At 36.2% G+C, this 20,989-nt stretch overlaps 10 protein-coding genes across 10 annotated transcripts; 6 read left to right on the plus strand and 4 right to left on the minus strand. All coding sequences in view use genetic code 12, as the record gives it.

Annotated features, from left to right (window-relative positions):
* Nucleotides 1-180: 180 nt before the first annotated feature.
* ISW2 (DNA translocase) lies at nucleotides 181-3,351 on the minus strand (the record flags this gene model as incomplete). Its single annotated transcript, XM_710973.1, has 1 exon — nucleotides 181-3,351. The coding sequence occupies one exon, from the start codon at nucleotides 3,349-3,351 to the stop codon at nucleotides 181-183; it is 3,171 nt and encodes a 1,056-aa protein (XP_716066.1).
* Nucleotides 3,352-8,282: 4,931 nt separating this feature from the next.
* ALS7 (Als7p) lies at nucleotides 8,283-12,989 on the plus strand (the record flags this gene model as incomplete). The annotated part of the gene is made up of 1 exon (XM_710972.2): nucleotides 8,283-12,989. The coding sequence occupies one exon, from the start codon at nucleotides 8,283-8,285 to the stop codon at nucleotides 12,987-12,989; it is 4,707 nt and encodes a 1,568-aa protein (XP_716065.2).
* Nucleotides 12,990-14,142: 1,153 nt separating this feature from the next.
* On the plus strand, nucleotides 14,143-14,733 carry TSA1B (Tsa1bp; the record flags this gene model as incomplete). Its single annotated transcript, XM_019475333.1, has 1 exon — nucleotides 14,143-14,733. One exon carries the CDS (start codon nucleotides 14,143-14,145, stop codon nucleotides 14,731-14,733), a length of 591 nt encoding a protein of 196 aa, XP_019330878.1.
* A 251-nt stretch (nucleotides 14,734-14,984) lies between these two features.
* HNT2 (bis(5'-adenosyl)-triphosphatase) lies at nucleotides 14,985-15,527 on the plus strand (the record flags this gene model as incomplete). The annotated part of the gene is made up of 1 exon (XM_710991.1): nucleotides 14,985-15,527. The coding sequence occupies one exon, from the start codon at nucleotides 14,985-14,987 to the stop codon at nucleotides 15,525-15,527; it is 543 nt and encodes a 180-aa protein (XP_716084.1).
* A 118-nt stretch (nucleotides 15,528-15,645) lies between these two features.
* On the plus strand, nucleotides 15,646-16,437 carry CAALFM_C306350WA (mediator complex subunit; the record flags this gene model as incomplete). Its single annotated transcript, XM_019475334.1, has 1 exon — nucleotides 15,646-16,437. The coding sequence occupies one exon, from the start codon at nucleotides 15,646-15,648 to the stop codon at nucleotides 16,435-16,437; it is 792 nt and encodes a 263-aa protein (XP_019330879.1).
* Nucleotides 16,438-16,541: 104 nt separating this feature from the next.
* CYP5 (peptidylprolyl isomerase family protein) lies at nucleotides 16,542-17,149 on the minus strand (the record flags this gene model as incomplete). The annotated part of the gene is made up of 1 exon (XM_710993.2): nucleotides 16,542-17,149. A coding segment is annotated over one exon (608 nt), but the record flags the coding sequence as incomplete, so codon positions are not given.
* A 259-nt stretch (nucleotides 17,150-17,408) lies between these two features.
* CAALFM_C306370CA (uncharacterized protein) lies at nucleotides 17,409-18,581 on the minus strand (the record flags this gene model as incomplete). Its single annotated transcript, XM_710994.1, has 1 exon — nucleotides 17,409-18,581. One exon carries the CDS (start codon nucleotides 18,579-18,581, stop codon nucleotides 17,409-17,411), a length of 1,173 nt encoding a protein of 390 aa, XP_716087.1.
* A 112-nt stretch (nucleotides 18,582-18,693) lies between these two features.
* Nucleotides 18,694-19,479, plus strand: NSA2 (rRNA-processing protein; the record flags this gene model as incomplete). Its single annotated transcript, XM_710995.1, has 1 exon — nucleotides 18,694-19,479. One exon carries the CDS (start codon nucleotides 18,694-18,696, stop codon nucleotides 19,477-19,479), a length of 786 nt encoding a protein of 261 aa, XP_716088.1.
* CAALFM_C306390WA (uncharacterized protein) lies at nucleotides 18,982-19,479 on the plus strand (the record flags this gene model as incomplete). The annotated part of the gene is made up of 1 exon (XM_019475335.1): nucleotides 18,982-19,479. A coding segment is annotated over one exon (498 nt), but the record flags the coding sequence as incomplete, so codon positions are not given.
* Nucleotides 19,480-19,703: 224 nt separating this feature from the next.
* Nucleotides 19,704-20,771, minus strand: CAALFM_C306400CA (uracil-DNA glycosylase; the record flags this gene model as incomplete). The annotated part of the gene is made up of 1 exon (XM_710996.2): nucleotides 19,704-20,771. The coding sequence occupies one exon, from the start codon at nucleotides 20,769-20,771 to the stop codon at nucleotides 19,704-19,706; it is 1,068 nt and encodes a 355-aa protein (XP_716089.2).
* Nucleotides 20,772-20,989: the final 218 nt, after the last annotated feature.

Raw genomic sequence — 20,989 nt, forward strand, 5'->3', positions numbered from 1 at the left:
TTTATAGCTAAGCTGTACCAAAGCTAGAAGTTTGTCCATTATGTTAGTACTATAGTAATTGTTAATATTTCTTGTGTATTTTAGTATGTATATCTATAACTTTATTCAAAATAAAAATATAAATGAAATGAAAATGAAAAAAAAAAAAAAAAATAGTAATAATACATTGTTTTTGATATATTAAAGTTTCAATTTTTTTACTGTCTGTTCATTGTCGATAACTTCTGGAGAGTGTTTTTCTCCGTTTATAGATGATGGTTCCACTGATCCAAATCTAGAGCTATTATTTGATTCACCCATTGCTTTCCTCTTTTTCCCGTGTAATGGGCCTTCCATCTCACGAGTTATCGCTAGAAGTAATGTGGATATTCTTCTACCAATTTCTTGTGGAGTTCTAGACCTTATATACCAATCGAATTTAAAAATATCACTAGTAAGAATTTCATCCTTTATTTTATCATACAAATTCTCCGTCGATAAGCCATATTTATGGACACAGTATAACAAAAATTTATCTTCTGTTTTGGAATAAACTCTTTTGGAATTGTTTGGTGGGTATTGAATTTTCAAATCTTCTAAAGGATCTTGAAGACTTTCAATTTTTTTAGCCAATAGTTTTTGTTGATTGATCAACTTTTCACGCTTTTTCTCAACGGCTTCAATTTGAGATAAATACTTTTCGTAACCTTCTATCTTTTGATAATTTTGCCAAAACATCTTGGAATATCGTTCAATTTCCGATCGTTTTTTATTACCGAGAGCTTTGGCAATTTTTTTATATTCATTGCGTCCATACTTTGCTGTTGCGTGTATGAAATTAGTAAAATCTCTTCTAGACCAATTGTGAAAACTCTCTTCGAGTAGCCTATCTCTCGTTGCAATTTCCTCTTCAGTTAAAGCAACTGCATTATTAATCTTTTCTTGGGCAATTTTACGCTTCTCGTCACGTGTCATATCGTCTTCATCATCTTGTTCAAGGAATTCTTCATCACTATCTCCAAAGTCATCAACAGAATATTGATAACTGATTTCCTTTTTAAATGCCAACTGTTCTCTTTCAAGTAGGGTTACCAATTCGTCGGCGAAAAATTGATGGTCTTGTACATTGTACGACTTTGGGGCCTTGGGTTTCACAACTGGTTGTTTAACAACTTTTTCTTTGACTACTGCAGGTTGTTTCAATACATCTTTATAATAATTATCAACGGAGTACGTCAACTCCTTTCTTACTCTTTTGGATGGGTTGATCCAATTCAATCCTAGACTTGCATTATTACCCTTTTTCGTAAAGTCTTGTCCATTCCATTCATATGCTGAAGCATCAGAAGTGAAATTTTGTATATCATCAAGACCAAGTTTATTGAATTTGTTGTTGAGTTCTGCTGTTTTTTCGGCTCCTCGCTTCAAAATTTCCTCAACGTCATCATCCAACATTGTTCCTTTGGAATTTTCAAAAACTTCTTTGGCACCGTGTTGAATCATTCCAATCAAGTCATCCTTTGAGTTTCCAACGTTATTATTTGAGTTCATTTGTCGACCTTGTTGAATAACTAACTGATCTAATCTCAATTTTTGTGCAGCTCTTTCTAAAACTTTTTCTTCAATAGCTTTTTCGGTGACAAATCGGAAAACTTTGACTTGCTTTTTCTGACCAATTCTATGTGCTCGATCCATGGCTTGTAAATCTGCCTGAGGGTTCCAGTCTGAATCGTATAAAATTACAATATCAGCACTCGTTAAATTAATACCCAACCCACCAGCACGCGTTGTTAAAAGGAAAATAAACTTTTCTGAATCGGGTGCATTATATTCATCGATGGCCTCAATTCGATCTTCGTGTGATGTTGATCCATCAATTCTGCAATATTCATAATCTCGAAAATAACAGTAATCTTCAAGAATATCAAGTACTCGTGACATTTGTGAGAAAATTAGCACCCTGCTACCTTCTGCTTTGAATTTTTTGAGCATTTTATCCAATATTATCATTTTACCGGAATTGTACACCAAGTGCTCATCTGTAGTATACGGTGGACCCGGCTCGGCACCATCAAATAAATACGGATGGTTACAGCATTTACGTAACTGCATCACAATATTCAAAAGTCGTGTTTTACCTTCACGTTTTCCAACAACACCGTTAACGGCGTCGATATCTTTCTCTAACAATCTCTTGTACCATTCTACTTGCATGTCTGTCATGCCGATGTACACATTGGTTTCGATTTTCGGTAATAACGACTTTTCCACATCTGCCTTTACTCTTCGAAGTAAGAAGGGACTTAGAAGCTGATGTAATTCACTAACTGCTTTATCCTGTCTCCTTTGCTTTTCTTCTTCATCCAACTCTTCGGAATTTTGATTGTCAAATGCTTCATCAAATTGGTCTGAATCACCAAATACATCTGGAAGAAGAAAATTCAATAATGCCCAAAGCTCGTGCAAATTATTTTGCAATGGGGTACCAGTAATAAGCAATCTATTTCTAGAATAAAATAATCTAATTATTTTCGAAAGTGAGCTGTCTTCATTTTTGATTCTATGAGCTTCATCAACAACGATGTACTCCCATCTAAACTTTTGAAGCGCGCTCTTTTCACGAAGAATCATTTCAAAAGAAGTAATTAAAACATCAAATTTTGCTGTATATAATTGGTCTTTAATTATACTAGCTCTTTGTTCTTTGTCACCCTGTAACACGACCACATTAACATCAGGTGTCCATTTGGCGAACTCTCTTCTCCAATTGTCCAATGTTGATTTTGGCACTATAACAATGAATGGTCCATCGATATGTTTAATGTATCTCAAGTAACCTAAGAATGAGATGGTTTGTAAAGTTTTCCCTAATCCCATCTCATCTGCTAATATTCCACTTAATCGGTTTTCATACAACGATATTAACCAATTCAACCCCTGTATTTGGTATTCTCTTAGTTTTCCTTCTTTAATATATGATGGAGATTCTGTCATTACCGTATGTTGGTGATCCTCGTCGTCTTGATGCTCTTCATCCTGTAACAATTCTGCATCTTCTTCCTTTTCAGTTTTTCTTCGTCTTGAATTTTTAGCCTTCTTACTTGATTCCTTGAATGAAGTTTTGCTATCTATTTCCCTAATTCTTTTCTTGAATGCTGGATCTTTAGAGGCGTTTAAATTAATAAATTTTCTAAATAATGCACTCAACCCCAATAAATATTGAAATCTTTTGGTTGCATCATCTTTGTCGTGTGCCCGTTCGTGTTTTGCATCTACTTCTAATAGAAACCGTTTTCTTCTTTCTTCTAAACTCTCATCCAGGCAAAACTGACCGTTGGTGGTGTTGGTGGTAGTGGTGCTTGTTGTTGTCATTTCTGCCAAAAAAAAATATATTTATATATATTAGACTTAGATCTGTTGTTGAAATTCTTGATGTCCAGGGGAGAGGGAAAAAAAGAAAATTAACCTTCTGTAGTATGTGTATAATAAATGTGTGGTTGCAAATTGATAGCAAATATCTAAGATTGATTTAAATAGTAAGTTCAAAGTAATAAATTGATTGATACTTGTAATATGGTGGAAGAAATGACTCAGAGAAGTTAGATTTTTATTTAAAAAAAAAGAGTGATGTAAAATAATTTGAAAGTTGTTGTTGTTTTTTTTCTTTGATGTTATTCTAAAAATTATTTGAAAAAAAAAAAAAAAAAATTTGGAAGAAGGAAGAAAAATAAAAATTGGCTCAAATATTTGTTGTGCTTTATTTATGGATTGATTTAGTTTTGTTCGTTTTTTTATTTTATGCAGCCCAAAGTTGATAGAGACATCTGACACTTTTACACGACTATCTTGGGTGAATTTTTTTGTTCATGAATTCAAATATCATTTTACTATTCATTTACTTTTTTTATTTTTTTTTTCAAGTGTTGAAATTACTTGTTACCCATTACAATTATCTATTTATGTGTCAATATATAATTAATACTGTATAATTTTTATGCTGAAAAAAAAAATAGATAGTTCTATGTCTTCTGCTTTTGATTTATTACCTAACGCGTCCAATTGGAAAGTAAATCGATTGTAACTCTTGTTCATATCCCCCACGTTTGGTTGTTGGAGTTGCAAATTTCCACAAAACTGATTTTTGCAACATTTACTTTTCCAATCATCATAAGATGACAGTTAGTTGTATTTGGCAACCCCAAAGCCTTACTTCGTGGTTCCTGGATTTACTTCTGTCAGATAACCCTTTGCAATTTTTTTTTGGTGGAGAAATCTAATACTGTAAAGTGGGTTGACAAGAAAAAATATTCATGGTTTTGGTGCAAAATTGCTATACACACTTCAAACACATTAAAGTCACGTGATATACACAAAATTATAGGTTTAAATAGAATAAGTTAATTTTAAAACCCAATTTGGTACTAATATATGTTTAATTGATGCCTCAAAGAATGGTTTTTTGAGGTTGGATAAATATTCTCAAATAGTAGGTTTCACAATTTTATCTATCCTTAGAAATATCCATACCAATGGTGTATGATCTTTTTTGTTTAGATAAATATTTGGCTCAAGCTTGAAAACATAACTTGTGATAGCTCACTAGTCTAAAAGTATCAAAGATGTTGTATTGTATAACTTCAGCATTACCAATTGGTGGTATTTTTTTTGGAATAAATATCGATGAAGTTTTTGGTGTCATTATTTTGTTAAAAATATTTCAAAAATATGAACACCCTATTCATTAGTGCAACTGTTACTTTTTTAAACATAGCATCTAACATACCTGACATTTTATTCTTGCGACATGAAGTGCTCAATCAACTCACATAAACTAGGACATATACTCGGTTTACAGGTAGGTACAGTATTTGTTTAAGTTGTCCTATTTCGAGTTTGGTAGTGTAATTGTATACAAGATTTAAAAATAACTCCTGGGCAAAAATTTCGATACTTTGTTTACTTAAGCGGCTTTTAATTGCCGCTCGACCTGATTCAAATAACTTTCAAAGACTTTCTAACAAGTATCGGCAATGTGTTGCTCCTATGAAAGTGCCAATGGTGTTAAAAAAATTACTTGATTTAGCACAGCGATTTAGTTTCGATAATTATACATATGAATATATTTCGTCACACTAAGTATTTCGAATTGCCACTGGCTTTAATGTTGACTCCTGATAAAGTAGATGCCCTCATCATTTTTAAGAGAACAGCTCTTTGTTACTCACCAAAATTTGGTGCGTTATTCAACTAATTACAGAACTTCTCAAAAAACGCCCTTTTGTTTACTATTTTTTTGTTTGTGTACTGGTAGATTTTGTGTAATAAACTAGTAACGTGGAGCACAAAATAGCTGATTGCGCAAAATTGGTTAGCAAATCTACAGAAAGTTACGTATATGCATAAAGCTAAAAAGTATTTCTACACAAATATGCATGAGAAAAAAAAAGCCACTTAATCAAACTCGATTGAAAGATTTCCTTGTAATTCAAAATACTTTTGGGAGTATTGACTAACTACAAGATTATATACACAAAGCTGACCCAAAAAACTCAATATGGTAGACCATTGCTCAAAACAATTTTGTGAAACACAATTGACTTGTTCTGAAAAAAAGCGTTGCTATTCACATTTATTCAATCTACATGGGAACCAGAGTAATACATTTTTTTTAAAGAAATATCGTTAAAATGTGTTTTATAGTGGTTCCAAAATGTGTTACCAAAGACGATGATTTATATAAACCAATGTTTGTATGAATGAACTAACTTTAAAATCAGAAAGACAACGAAAAACTACCCAAATTTTAGTTTCTTGTTATTGATTTATAAAAATATTGTAGTCATAGTTACAAATAGTTGGACTTATAGAGATCTAATACCCTCGTTTCAAAAGGAAACCTCAGCCCTTAGTTTCACTATTAATGGTTTCATCTATTACTGTTGAAAAATTTATTATTATAAATAAATGAAAATTAAGCTGAATCTACAAATTTACCACTCCAATAATTGTTTTGTTTTTTAGGGCAAATACACTACAATTGAACCATTAGAAATGATTGCATTGAGGCCCCGAAGAAATTAGGAAGCTTAACCAATTAAGATCGCCGGTTTGGATATGATGCAAATGTGTACCAAAAAAGAATAATTATGAATAATATAGCTAGCCTCAAAAAATGTCTGGTATAACATAAATACTATAAAAAAAGGAGGTCCCTAAAACAACCAGACAAAAAGCTATTTTTTATGAAAATGCACTACTTCTAAAATGGGGTGACATTTATCGGTTCGTAAAGGACCGCAAAAACAAAAAAAGGAATTAAGTAATATAAACAATGTCTTTTTTTTTCTCTCCTTCCTTAGTATATGTTGTCAACAGTTTTGAATACTGTTTGATTAAAGTAAACATTATGGAGCTTGTTGTTATTTGATTGTCACATCTCTTGTATATTTGTACTAAAATTAAATTGAAATGTATAGAAAAGTAAAAAGAAGTGTATGCGAGATAATTGCATATATATGCGGTATTTCCGGTTCACAAAAAAATTTACGAAAATTATTTTTATGTTTGTGTGAGAACAAAAATCGAGTAATTTTTATTTCTTTTTTTTTTTCGTTTTTTTTTTTCCTTACTTGCATTTGATCCTTCTTTACTAAATCTAAATCATATTTTAAAGAATTTAGACAAGGTTCTCTTCTGGGTTCAACTTCATTGTATCACCGCATCCTTGCTACTACAATTACTACTACGTTGCAAACTACTGTTCTTTTTCTATATTCGTGGAACACTAGATGGGACAAGAATTTCTAAATAAATTGAAATAGCTCTTTGTAACTGAAGCTGGTTCAAAAATGGTGTAAATAATTTGGGTAAAGTTTTATTCTTTTTGGTGGTAAGGGAACTTGTATGACTCAGTCTGAGTAAAACATAAGAACAATATATTATCACCCAAACAGGTTTTTATATTATAGTTTTTATTTGTTAATCATTGTTTCAACTTGTTTTGGCTTGTTTGATGATCTTGATATTAAATGAATGAGATCTTTCTATGAAATAAATGATGAGAAAAAGATTAAAAGATACATTAATTCATTATCGAAGTCTTAAAAATTTCTTATTCCAAATAACCCAATAAATAATAATGAACACAAAACCAACAACTGTACAAATATACATGGATACATTTAAGACATAATGCATATCGAAGGAGTTATCATCATACTTTAGTCCTTTTAATAATTCAATTAAGACTTAGTGCATACGCATGACTGCTAATGTTACTTTACAATACATAGAATCAATATCTCCAACATTACCATCTTAGCAAATAGAACTCTCAGTCCTTACAACTCTTATCCAAAATATATGAGATTAAAATGATGATTTCTAAAAACATTTTTCATATTTTCTTAMMAWKGGACTGCTTTTGCTAGTAGTGATGTAAAACTGTAGGGTAAAAAACTAGTACACAAATCATTCTCTCATTCCATCACACAAGAAAACTAGTTTATAACTTGAACTTTTTCTTTGGTTGTATTGTATATCTCATTTCTTCTAAATATTACGACTATGAGGGCATTGTTGAGGTTTTTATTGTCTACTACTCATTGTGTTATTTTTCATTTCTTTTTTTCTTATTCCTTCTTCCAGTTTTAGAATACACAAAGTATTTCCTTCACTGCTCCCTTTTCCCGAATATTCTCATGACCTTTCCTAATTGACAAGTATACTGCATTATATTTTATGTATCTGACATCTAAGCGAATGCTTTGAAGAGCCACAAGAGCATGTATTTCCTCGTATATATAGGTATATATTGTTGTAGTGAAAACAAACTTATTGAGAATCCTATTAAAACCTACTAAAACACAATTTTCAAAAATGACACAATTATTGTTTGCCAGTAATTTCTGCTCTTTTTCTTTTTTTTTTTTTTACTGCAAAAAAAACTGMCCCGCCACAAAGTCACAGAACAATATTAACAATCAACTTTGCCTTTTTTTCCTCAACCAACTACATTCGAGCTTTCAAAAAAAAAAAATTTGAATACCTTGAAACCAAGTCCATTTCAAAAGATGATACATTGTTCCAGTTTTTCTTTGTTTGGCTTGAGGTCAGTAAAAAAAAAACTTTTCATAGTATACTGCTTTAAATATTTTGGAAATTGAGAAGACATAAATATGCTGAATAGTTCTTCAACTGAAAAGGTAAAGAAAGGTTACCTTCCAATTACTATACTTTTCAACTTTGAAAATAAGAATTTTTCATCAATCTAACAATCTACAATTTTCAACAGTCTAATACCTATGAAGAAACTATATCTTTTATATTTGTTGGCCCTGTTTACAACGGTCATATCCAAAGAAGTTACTGGTGTTTTCAACCAATTCAATTCATTGATATGGTCTTACACATACAGAGCTCGATACGAAGAAATATCTACTCTTACCGCTAAAGCTCAATTGGAATGGGCTTTGGATGGTACTATTGCCAGTCCCGGTGATACATTTACATTAGTCATGCCCTGTGTATATAAATTCATGACGTACGAAACCTCAGTGCAATTAACTGCCAACTCTATTGCATATGCCACATGTGACTTTGATGCTGGTGAAGACACTAAAAGTTTTTCAAGTTTGAAGTGTACGGTGACTGATGAGTTGACAGAAGATACCAGCGTTTTTGGAAGTGTTATTTTGCCTATCGCTTTCAATGTTGGAGGTTCCGGATCTAAATCTACGATAACAGACTCCAAATGTTTTTCAAGTGGGTACAACACTGTCACGTTTTTTGACGGAAACAATCAACTTTCTACAACTGCAAATTTTCTTCCCCGAAGAGAACTAGCGTTTGGTCTAGTTGTTAGTCAAAGACTTTCCATGTCGCTCGATACAATGACTAATTTTGTTATGTCTACACCTTGTTTCATGGGTTACCAGCTGGGTAAGTTAGGTTTTACATCTAATGATGATGATTTTGAAATTGATTGTTCTTCTATACATGTTGGTATAACTAATGAAATAAATGATTGGAGTATGCCAGTATCTTCTGTTCCCTTCGATCATACTATAAGATGTACATCACGTGCACTTTACATTGAGTTTAAAACAATTCCTGCAGGTTATCGACCTTTTGTGGATGCGATTGTTCAAATACCAACGACAGAACCTTTTTTTGTAAAATATACAAATGAGTTTGCCTGTGTGAATGGCATATACACGTCCATACCTTTCACAAGTTTCTTTTCTCAGCCAATTTTATATGACGAGGCTTTAGCTATTGGTGCAGACCTAGTTCGTACCACATCCACAGTGATAGGTTCCATTACCAGAACTACCACATTACCCTTCATTTCCCGACTCCAGAAAACCAAAACAATTCTAGTCTTAGAGCCCATACCCACCACTACGGTAACAACTTCACACCATGGCTTTGATACTTGGTATTATACTAAGAAAGCCACCATTGGTGACACAGCTACTGTTTTCATTGATGTTCCACAACATACAGCTACTACTTTGACCACATATTGGCAAGAATCAAGTACAGCGACAACCACTTACTTCGATGACATAGACTTGGTCGATACTGTCATTGTGAAAATTCCATATCCCAATCCGACTATTATAACAACACAATTTTGGTCAGGTAAATATTTAACTACTGAGACACACAAAGAACCACCTCTCGGTACTGATAGTGTGATCATCAAGGAACCACACAACCCTACTGTGACAACGACCGAGTTTTGGTCAGAATCATTTGCTACTACTGAGACAATCACCAACAACCCAGAAGGCACTGATAGTGTGATCATCAAGGAACCACACAACCCTACTGTGACTACCACCAAGTTTTGGTCAGAATCATTTGCCACTACTGAAACGATAACTACAGGGCCACTTGGCACTGATAGTATCGTTATACATGATCCATTGGAAGAACTGTCTTCTAGTACTGCTATTGAGTCAAGTGATTCTAATATTTCAAGCTCAGCTCAAGATTCATCCAGTCTGGTTGAACAGTCATTTACTTCTGCTGACGAGACTTCAAGTATAGTTGAATTGTCATCAAGCTCAGACATTCCATCAAGCTCAATTGGGTTAACATCTAGTGAGTCGTCTACTGTCTCAAGTTATGATAGCTACTCTTCAAGTACTAGCGAATCATCTATTGCTTCAAGTTATGATAGCTATTCGTCAAGTAGTATTGAGTCGTCTACATTATCTAGTTCCGATAGATACTCGTCAAGTATCTCTGATACCACAAGCTTTTGGGATTCTTCAAGTTCCGATTTAGAGTCCACTCTGATTACTTGGAGTTCCTCCATCGATGCACAATCTAGTCATTTGGTACAATCGGTATCAAACTCCATCAGCACAAGTCAAGAGATATCATCAAGCTCAAGTGAGGAGTCCAGTACGTCTGCCACCGATGCTTTAGTTTCAAGTGATGCAAGTTCTATTTTGAGCTCTGATACTTCCAGTTATTACCCATCTAGCACCATTCTGCCGAGTGACGATTTTCCACACACTATAGCTGGGGAGTCAGATAGCCAATCCTTCTCATTTATAACATCTACTGTTGAGATTTCTAGTGATTCGGTGTCTCTTACAAGTGACCCAGCAAGCAGTTTTGATTCATCTTCTCGTTTGAATTCTGATTCATCATCTCTGCCATCCACTGACCAAAGGGATATTTTGACTTCATCTAGTTTTTCTACATTAATTAAATCAAGTGAGTCACGTGAGTCCAGTAGTGGTACAATTTTGAGTGAAGAAAGCAGTGACTCGATCCCAACGACGTTCTCAACAAGATATTGGTCGCCATCGGGAATGAGTTCCAGACATTATACCAATTCGACAGAGACGCTGGTCTCAGATGTTGTTCTGTCGTCGGTTGCTGGAGACGAAACTAGTGAATCGAGTGTTTCGGTTACTAGTGAATCGAGTGAATCAGTTACCAGTGAATCAGTTGCCAGTGAATCAGTTACCAGTGAATCAGTTACTGCTGTGAGTGATATTTCAGATTTGTACACTACGTCAGAAGAGGTATCCACTAGTGACAGCAACTCTGGTATGAGCTCTCCTATACCATCGAGTGAACAGAGATCCAGTATTCCGATAATGTCGAGCTCCGACGAATCAAGTGAGTCACGTGAATCCAGTATTGGTACAATTTTGAGTGAAGAAAGCAGTGACTCGATTCCAACGACGTTCTCAACAAGATATTGGTCGCCATCGGGAATGAGTTCCAGACATTATACCAATTCGACAGAGACGCTGGTCTCAGATGTTGTTCTGTCGTCGGTTGCTGGAGACGAAACTAGTGAATCGAGTGTTTCGGTTATTAGTGAATCGAGTGAATCAGTTACCAGTGAATCAGTTGCCAGTGAATCAGTTACTGCTGTGAGTGATATTTCAGATTTGTACACTACGTCAGAAGTGGTATCCACTAGTGACAGTAAAATAGTTCCAAGTACTTCTGTACCATCGAGTGAACAGAGGTCCAGTATTCCGATAATGTCGAGCTCCGACGAATCAAGTGAGTCACGTGAGTCCAGTAGTGGTACAATTTTGAGTGAAGAAAACAGTGACTCGATTCCAACGACGTTCTCAACAAGATATGTGTCGGTTTCTCTTACCGTGGGGGAACTTTCGGCATTACCTAGTTTGCCTGGAAAATTATCTCATTTACCATCCAGTTTGTCTGAAACGTCCATCGGAATGACAAAAAGTGCTAATTTGCTGCCACAGTTTTTTTCAACATCAGTTGATTCAGCTTTACTGTATTGGGCTCTGGGCTCTAGCAGTGCTGATCACCAGAGTTCTGCTACGTGTGATGTTAGTGAATCATCTGTGGAAGGTAATTTGTCTGCAATGGCACTAGGGATGTCGAATTCAGATGATGGTTTGTCAGAGGATACAAGATCATCTTCGGTTGCCGGTAAAGAGGAGATAGAGTTAACTCTGACGAATTCTGTTGGTGAAATCACCCTTATAAGCTATAGTTCTTCCTCGCCTACGACCCATGACCACGGGCGTGTGTCAAAGAGCATGGGGGCGGCACCACTTAGTAGTTTATTCTCAGTATCAGTACATGCTCCACTAGTTACTGGGCTACTGGATTCTGATACTTTTCCAAGTGAAAATTCAAATCGGAGTCGTTCATTTAAGGAGTCTACAGACAATACTATTTCCATATCGAGAGAATCTTTGGGAAATCCATATTCATCAATATCCTCACCTTCCGATTATGACGTGAAACTGTTCACGACGTCCAGAGAGCTAGTATCTTCAGAATCTATACTACCATTTTCAGATGTAATGGATGCAAATGATATGCCGACATCTGGAAGTAATTTGCACTCTATGGTGTTTTCAATATCTGTGCTAGGCGAAAAATTTAATGCTAATATAGAGAAGCATAAAAACACTAATGGGCATTATTCATCAATGGTATTTACTTATCAAAGTGCAGGTTTGGAAGAGTCAGACCAGAGGATAGCTGTTACTAATACTAAATTCGACCAAAATAAAATTGACACAACAATTGACAGCAATACTTTTGTTACGAGTTTGCCATTCGCCACTACTTTAAACGACCAAATTGATCAAGCTGTACCAATTAAGATTCCGGCATCTTCTACAGCAGGATTTGTCTCTGATGTACTCAAGCCAGATTATTCGAAATCTGTCCAGGCTGAATCTGTCCAAACTGATTCAACAACTTATTCAGAAATGATGTCAAGTAAAAGAAACAAGAATTCAGGCTTTGGGACAAGCTCACTCAATTTGAAGCCTACCATTACTGTCGTCACTAAGTCTATTGATACTAAAGTTAATACTATGAAAGAGGGTGGGGTTTCCAAACAAGTTTCAACGACTGTGACTGAACAATATGACACCTCTACCTACACTCCAGCAAGTTTGCTTGTGTCTGATAATCTGGGGTCAGTTTCCAAATATTCTCTTTGGATGATGGCATTTTATATGTTATTTGGATTGTTTTAATAATTCACTTTTAAATTTTATTTATATTTTTTTTTTCAAGATTTTCGTTATGAATTTTCAGTTTTTTAAACCCAGGTTTTATGTATTATTTATATGATTTATATGGTATAATTCAATCAAGTTTTTATCATAAACTTAAGTAATGTAGCTGTCTGTTTAAATTTGGGATGTGTCAGTGGCAGTTTGGTCTATAGAGTGGTGGAAAATAAGTGACAAGCTTTAATTCCAATAGATTTGACCTTTAGTTTACCATTAAGGATACACTATATCGAGACTAAGATAATACCAAGAGATCGAAGTGGCGTTTATATTTCTTGGTATAATCATTTCCGACAGGGAAATTGGTATTTTGCTACAGTTCCATTACATAATCATAGATCACAATACTAAAGCACTGGTTTAAAATTGCAAATTTTCAGTATGAAGTGATTGAATTTTTGGTGAAATAATTGTTGTCCACTGCTAGTTTTATAATATCATGGCAAGGAATGAACATATTTTCTGTTTGAATTCACTTCAAAATTTTTCAAAAATTACCATACTATTCCTCGGTTCTTACTCATTCTAGAATTCGCTTTGTCATCACACAGCGCAACAGACCATTTTACTAGCCCTAAGCCAAAGGTGTCTGTTATGCCCAATAGGTAAGATTACTATCACCTGAGTAATCAAATTGCAGATTTATTGTGGTCTAGGCGGGAAAAATAAGAGCGCACTGGGTGGGCCAATTAGATCCACATCTTCATTACAAATCACCCTGGTGGACCTAGACCTTTTTTGGGTCGATATTCCTGCACAATGTCCGCACATATTGTAGCTCTCACTCACCAATGAAAAAACGCGCCACCTGCACAGAAGTACCGGAATATTAAGGAAGATATGCCACACAATTGAGTATATGTGAAATCATATGAAAGGCAAACGATTTGTAACGAGAGAAATTGAACCATCGGCAACAATCAAGCCAAAAAAAATAAAAACTGGAAAATAGTATATAATGAGCTCAATTGTACTTCCAATCTCTGATTTTTTTTTTCTAATTCTTTTCTTTTCTTTTCTTTTCTTTTCTTTTCTTTTCTTTTCTTTTGCTCTATTGCATTTTATTTCAATCAACTAATTAATTAGTCACATACATAGATACACTACTACAAAAATGGCTCCAGTCGTTCAACAACCAGCTCCAAGTTTCAAGAAAACCGCCGTCGTTGATGGTGTCTTTGAAGAAGTCACTTTAGAACAATACAAAGGTAAATGGGTCTTGTTGGCCTTTATTCCATTGGCCTTCACATTCGTCTGCCCATCAGAAATTATTGCTTATTCCGAAGCTGTAAAGAAATTTGCCGAAAAGGATGCTCAAGTTTTGTTTGCCTCTACTGACTCCGAATACACCTGGTTGGCTTGGACCAATGTCGCCAGAAAAGACGGTGGTATTGGCAAAGTCGACTTCCCAGTCTTGGCTGACACCAACCACTCCTTGTCCAGAGACTACGGTGTCTTAATTGAAGAAGAAGGTGTTGCCTTGAGAGGTATTTTCTTGATTGATCCAAAGGGTGTCTTGAGACAAATCACCATCAATGACTTGCCAGTCGGTAGATCTGTTGAAGAATCCTTGAGATTGTTGGAGGCTTTCCAATTCACTGAAAAATACGGTGAAGTTTGTCCAGCTAACTGGCACCCAGGTGATGAAACCATCAAGCCAAGCCCAGAAGCATCCAAGGAATACTTCAACAAAGTCAACAAATAAACAGGATTTATAGATATATATGTACGTTTTTTTTTTCGTTATGGTTTCATAGCAAATAGATTGCATTTTAGACAAGCTTTGTTTTGTGTTGCTCTAAGTTCTGTAATGTGCCTGTTTGATTCGAGCCTGATTTATACTAGAGCTGCGTTTCATGCCGATACAAATGCACTTCGATATTCTTCTCTCCCAAGTATTTTCAATGTTATTATTTTTTTTTTCGCTCTCTTATCTCTTCAACAAACAAAGCCACAATGACATCTCAAGAGATTTACTTTTACCGGTTCCTAGTGAGCAAGCAGGTATTCTACAAGTCAAGGTATACGTATGCGCTAGTGAATCTCAAGCCGTTGGTGCCAGGTCATGTGTTGGTGGTTCCTTTGCGTACCAATGTGTTACGGTTCGGCGACTTGTCGCCTGAAGAGTCTGTCGATTATATGCATACCTTGCAGTTGATCCACAAGTTTATACAAAAGGTTTACAAGGCTGACTCCTTAAACTTAGCAATACAAGATGGGCCCGAGTCTGGCCAATCGGTGCCACATTTGCATACCCACATCATACCCAGACACAAAGGTGACGGCTATGGTGACCTGATTCACACCATGTTGGAGAGCAAGGATCTTGAACGCGAATACCAGGAGTTCTTCCAGAGAAAGTCACAGTATCAGATTGACCAGATGACCAAAAAGAACGAATTCTCCAAAGGTGACGAGGAAAGGGTAGCAAGAAGTGAGTCTGTTATGAGTGAGGAAGCTGTGTGGTTGGCCCGTGAGTTGGAAAAATTTACAGTGTAATCTTGCTATGGAAGTCCAAGTGATGTCAGTTACAACAATTGGCAAAAAAAAAAAAAATAGAGCAACAAAAAAGCAACACCCACAGTATAGATATATAGTTACCCTCAACAATAGACAAATGGAATCATTAGACGAAATACAGTGGAAATCTCCAGAGTTCATACAAGAGAGAGGGCTTAATACCAATAATGTGTTGGAGTACTTTTCTTTATCGCCATTCTACGACCGAACATCGAACAACCAAGTGTTGATGATGCAATTTCAGTACCAGCAGATACAAATACCACCTGGTGTATCATTCCACCAATACTTTCAGTCGCGGTTGAGTGAGATGACCGGAATAGAGTTTGTTATTGCGTATACTAAAGAGCCTGATTTTTGGATAATCAGAAAACAAAAACGACAGGACCCCCAGAACACTGTGACACTACAAGATTACTACATAATAGGAGCAAATGTTTACCAGGCACCGAGGATCTACGATGTGTTGTCATCGAGACTCCTTGCAAGCGTTTTGTCGATAAAGAACTCCACTGACCTATTAAATGACATGACAAGCTATCATATCTCAGACGGGGGTCATTCCTATATCAACTCCATACACGGCAGCTCCTCGAAACCATCACAGTCATCGGCTGTCTCGAAGCCACTGTCAACAAATACTGGAACGAATGCAACTACTACCCCGATCACTTTGACGACTCCACTGGGTGCTACTGTCCCGAGCACAGTGTCCAATGGAATCTCAACCAGCACAGAGATTGCCAGCGGAGTGTTTGATACGTTGTTGAATGATGTGGTGATGAATGATGATCACTTGTACATCGATGAGATTCCATTATATGGTGAGGGAAGCACACTTGAGAGACTTGGGTTAAAGGGAAATAAAGATGCGGGTTTGAGTCTATGAACTGGCTATACTATTGAGGTAAAATGTACCTATATATACATATAAATGTACGGATACGTGTATTTACTCTTTTTAAAGCTCATCTTTGGATGGATTGGTTTYCACTATCCTTCAACTCCCCAGAAGCAACAATTTTGATTTCTTTGACTGGACGGTCACCTCTACCAGTTTTGACATTTTCAATGTAATCAACAACATCCTTGCCATCTAAGACCTCGCCAAACACAACATGTGCCCCGTCCAACCACTTTGTTAAGGCAGTGGTGATGAAAAACTGACTCCCGTTGGTGTTCTTTCCAGCATTGGCCATGCTCAAACGGTACTTTCTGTCATGTTTCAATTCAAAGTTTTCGTCGTCGAACTTCCCATTGTTGTGGGTAGGAGAATAACCACCATACCCTTGGCCATATTCAAAATCTCCGGATTGAATCATGAAATCCTTGATCACTCTGTGGAAAACGGTATTTTCGTAGCTAGGTCCAAGCTCGCCGGTACACAAGACTCTGAAGTTCTCAACAGTTTTTGGAACAACCGTGCCAAAGAGACCAATGGTGATACGGCCAATCGATTTGCCATCCTCCTCGACGTCGAAATATACCTTGTTTGTCACAGGTGGGTTCTTTGGTAAGTTCGAGGAACCACCCAAAACAAGTTGAGTATAGAATGCTACTATGATTGAAGCAATCAATGCGATTGATGTCAACGACTTCATTGATAATTGCGGTTTTGTTGGACTGTGGAACTGTGTAAAAGATCTCGACATGTGTAAACTTTTTTTCTCTTTACATTTTCTACTTAGCAATCGCCCTTCTTGCTACCTCGCATTTTGAAGCATAATCAAACTACGCAAATCTGTTTTACAACCAAGATTTGACTATATACTAAAAAATGAAGTATCTATAGGTCATTCTACAAATAAGTACTGTCAGTAAAATCTATACTGCAGCAAAATGTCAGCGTCTACTTACCATCTAAGTATTCTTCTTTTTCTTGACTTTGTCCCAAACGGTGGTTGCCTTTCTCTTTCGCGATGTGCCTTGACGGGTCACATCCTTGTTATTATTAAACATCGACCAGTCTTCACCAGCAAATTGATTACGGATATCACGTTGTTTTTCCTTGAAACTTTTCTTTGTTTGACTGGTTGGTAGTCTGACAAAATTATCCTCTTCATACGTTTGTATCTCTCGTTCTTTCTTACGATCGTGCTGTGTTTTAACACCACCTCTTCCATGCTCCACAATTGTAGACCCCACCGATGCCTCCACCATTGGCATATCACTTTGCTCTTGCAAGTACTCTTCCATGCTCTGTAATTTACGGTTCTTTGACGACGTGGTGTTGGCATCAAGGTCGTGGCTCTTTACTGCAGTTGGAGGTGCCATTGCTGATATCTTTGGTGGTCTATACTTTTCATTCGATGTAGAGACTGCTGATGATGTTGGTTTCAGTTTGGTTTTGGCCGATGTCAATTTAGCAAACGATGATGCATCTGGTCTATAAGCCAATTCGTCGTCCTCAGAGTCGTCTTCAGAATCTTCTTCAGAATCTTCCTCAGAATCGTTCTCATCGTTCTCATCGTTCTCCCCACTTCCTCTATCGTTTAACTTCTGTTCAGCTTTGATTTCGTCTTGTTCCATCCGTCCATATGCCCTGATCATTTTATCCAACTGATAACTGAGTTTCTTTTCTAGAGGTTTAACGCCCTTTTCCAATGTCACCCTTTGAATTATCGATCGTTCGACAGCGCTGGATCCCGTCTCCAGATCGCTTTCTAGACGCTCTAGATGAGACAAAACAACAAGCACTATATTGTTGATATAGGACACCAACGATTCGTTTTTCAACCCCAACAACGATACCCCTTCTAACAGCAGGTTTGATTTTGCTAACAAGTTCCGCACCAATTCTGGATGTTGGGAAGACGAGTCCTTGACAAAAGCTATCAACTCTTTCACTGAAGCTTCAGTTGACTTGGTAGACGAGATGATTTCCTTTAATACAGTGTCTACCTTTGACATGGTCGATACTCTTGGTTTGAAGTTAAGGGTTTGAATAACGTGTGTGTAGTGTAAGTGGGGCTCTTTTTTTTTTTTTTCAAACAAACTCATCGAAGAATCCAAATGGTTCGTTTTGTGCTCCATCGATTTATGAGAGAGAAAAGAAAAAATTTGGGTGCTAGTAGAAGAAAAAAAATAAGCCAGACCTATCTCATCTCCTCTACGACTTCACTTTAATTAATTAGGACTATCAACGATGCCACAAAATGAGTATATTGAACAGCATATAAAGAAACACGGGAGAAGATTAGATTATGAAGAAAGAAAGAGAAAGAAGGAAGCCAGAGAGGGACATAGGGTGGCCAAGGATGCGCAGACATTGAAGGGTTGGAGAGCCAAACAATTTGCTAAGAAGAGATACGCTGAAAAGGTTGCTATGAAGAAAAAGATCAAAGCTCATCAAGAAAGTAAAGTCAAGGGACCATCAACACCAAAGGCCGAAGATGGTGAGGCCTTGCCAACGTATTTATTAGATCGTCAAACTAACAATACGGCCAAGGCAATCTCAAGTTCGATTAAACAAAAACGTTTAGAAAAAGCCGATAAATTCCAAGTTCCATTGCCTAAAGTTAAAGGTATTTCTGAAGAGGAAATGTTCAAAGTGATCAAAACCGGGAAGTCGAAATCAAAGTCATGGAAGAGAATGATCACCAAACATACTTTTGTTGGTGAAGGGTTCACTCGTAGACCAGTGAAAATGGAGAGAATCATCCGTCCTGCTGCATTAAGACAGAAGAAAGCCAATGTTACTCATCCTGAACTTGGGGTAACGGTATTTCTACCTATATTGGGGGTGAAAAAGAACCCGCAATCTCCAATGTATACACAGTTGGGTGTTTTAACAAAAGGTACGATTATAGAGGTCAACGTGTCGGAATTGGGGTTGGTAACTGCAGGGGGTAAAGTTGTTTGGGGTAAATACGCTCAAATCACCAATGAACCAGATAGAGACGGGTGCGTAAATGCTGTGTTATTAGTATAAGTATATTCTTTTCATTTTATTCATATATTTATCTATTGAAACTCGTTGTCGAATAGATCAGGACATAAAACACTTCTCTTACCTATCGATCGGTATCCGCAATTCACTTCTACTATACAGTCTGTGTTAGAATCAAAAAAAGTGGATTATAATCCTAGTTACATAGATACTATATACGAAGGTCTACTAAAATTTAAACGATCTAACACACCGTATATACTTTTTCATTCTACTATATTCCCGTCAATAATGCCCCAGTCGATTTTGTCTTTTTTATGTTTAGCTAGCCATTCGTTACATTTGAAAAAAACCTTCAGATCAAAAAACCCTCTATGAGCAGATAATGGTGAAGGATGAACAGTTCGCAAAACCAAAAAATGATTGCTATCACTTAGCTGTTTGCTATATTTTGCGACCCTTTTCTGGGCAGGAGATCCCCATGCCATAATAACAAAACCCTTGTTGTTTTTGCTATGATAATCAATGGCGACCTTGATTACTTGTTCCGTAAATAATTCCCATCCCTGATTAGCATGACTGTTGGCTTTATGTGCTTCAACTGTAAGAACCGCATTTAGCATCAATACCCCTCTTTCAGCCCATTTTGTCAAATTACCCCCACCGGGCTTGCCCTCTTTTGATAATTTGTTGTAATCTGGAATTTGAAATTGGGGATAATCAATTGCTAATGTCTTGTAAATGTTCACCAAAGATGGTGGTGGCCGGGTCGGCTCCAATACTGAAAATGCAAGCCCGTGGGCCTGGTTATAATTATGATAAGGATCTTGGCCTAAAATTAAACACTTGACATTCGGTAATGGAGTCAAATGTGACCACGAATATATTTTGTCACTAGGCGGGAAAATAGTCTTGTTCAGTTGGGATTTCAAAAACTTTTTCAAAGCTATGAAATATGGTTTCGTTAATTCTTTGTGAAGAAAAGCAAGCCACGTTATATGTAAATGATTAATCTCTAGTTGTAAGATTTCACGTTGCTCAACTGTCAATGACTTGATCCATGCAACTTTATCAAAGTGGTGCTCCTTACAGAAATCAGCATACCCTCCAGATTCAAGTAGCCTATCACTAGGAGTTGAAGATATGGTGGTTTCTTGAACTTTCTCGTTTCGTTGGTCATATTCCACAGGATCACTAACTTCTTTCCCAGATTCAACTACAGTCTGAGCTTTGGAGACTAAATTTTCATTTTTAACTTTATTCACTACCTTTATTTTTTTATTGGAGTCAGACTTGTTACGGAAAAAATCAGTAATGAATACACGTTTGGACATTTGTTGATGAATAGGATAGATCTTTCGCGTCTGGGTTAACTTTCTATTTCTTATACTTGAGCGAATGAATTGTGACGAGCACTTTATTAGCATAGAATAATCTAAAGGCTTTGTTACAGGATTGCCTATAATAGAATTACTAGTGCTATTTTATTTATGGAAAATCGAAAGTGGATGGTTAGACGAGCATGAGGTGTAAGGGATTTTTTTTCTACGCC

This window comes from Candida albicans, chromosome 3 (assembly GCF_000182965.3).
Source record: "Candida albicans SC5314 chromosome 3, complete sequence".
NCBI classification, from domain to species: domain Eukaryota; kingdom Fungi; phylum Ascomycota; class Pichiomycetes; order Serinales; family Debaryomycetaceae; genus Candida; species Candida albicans.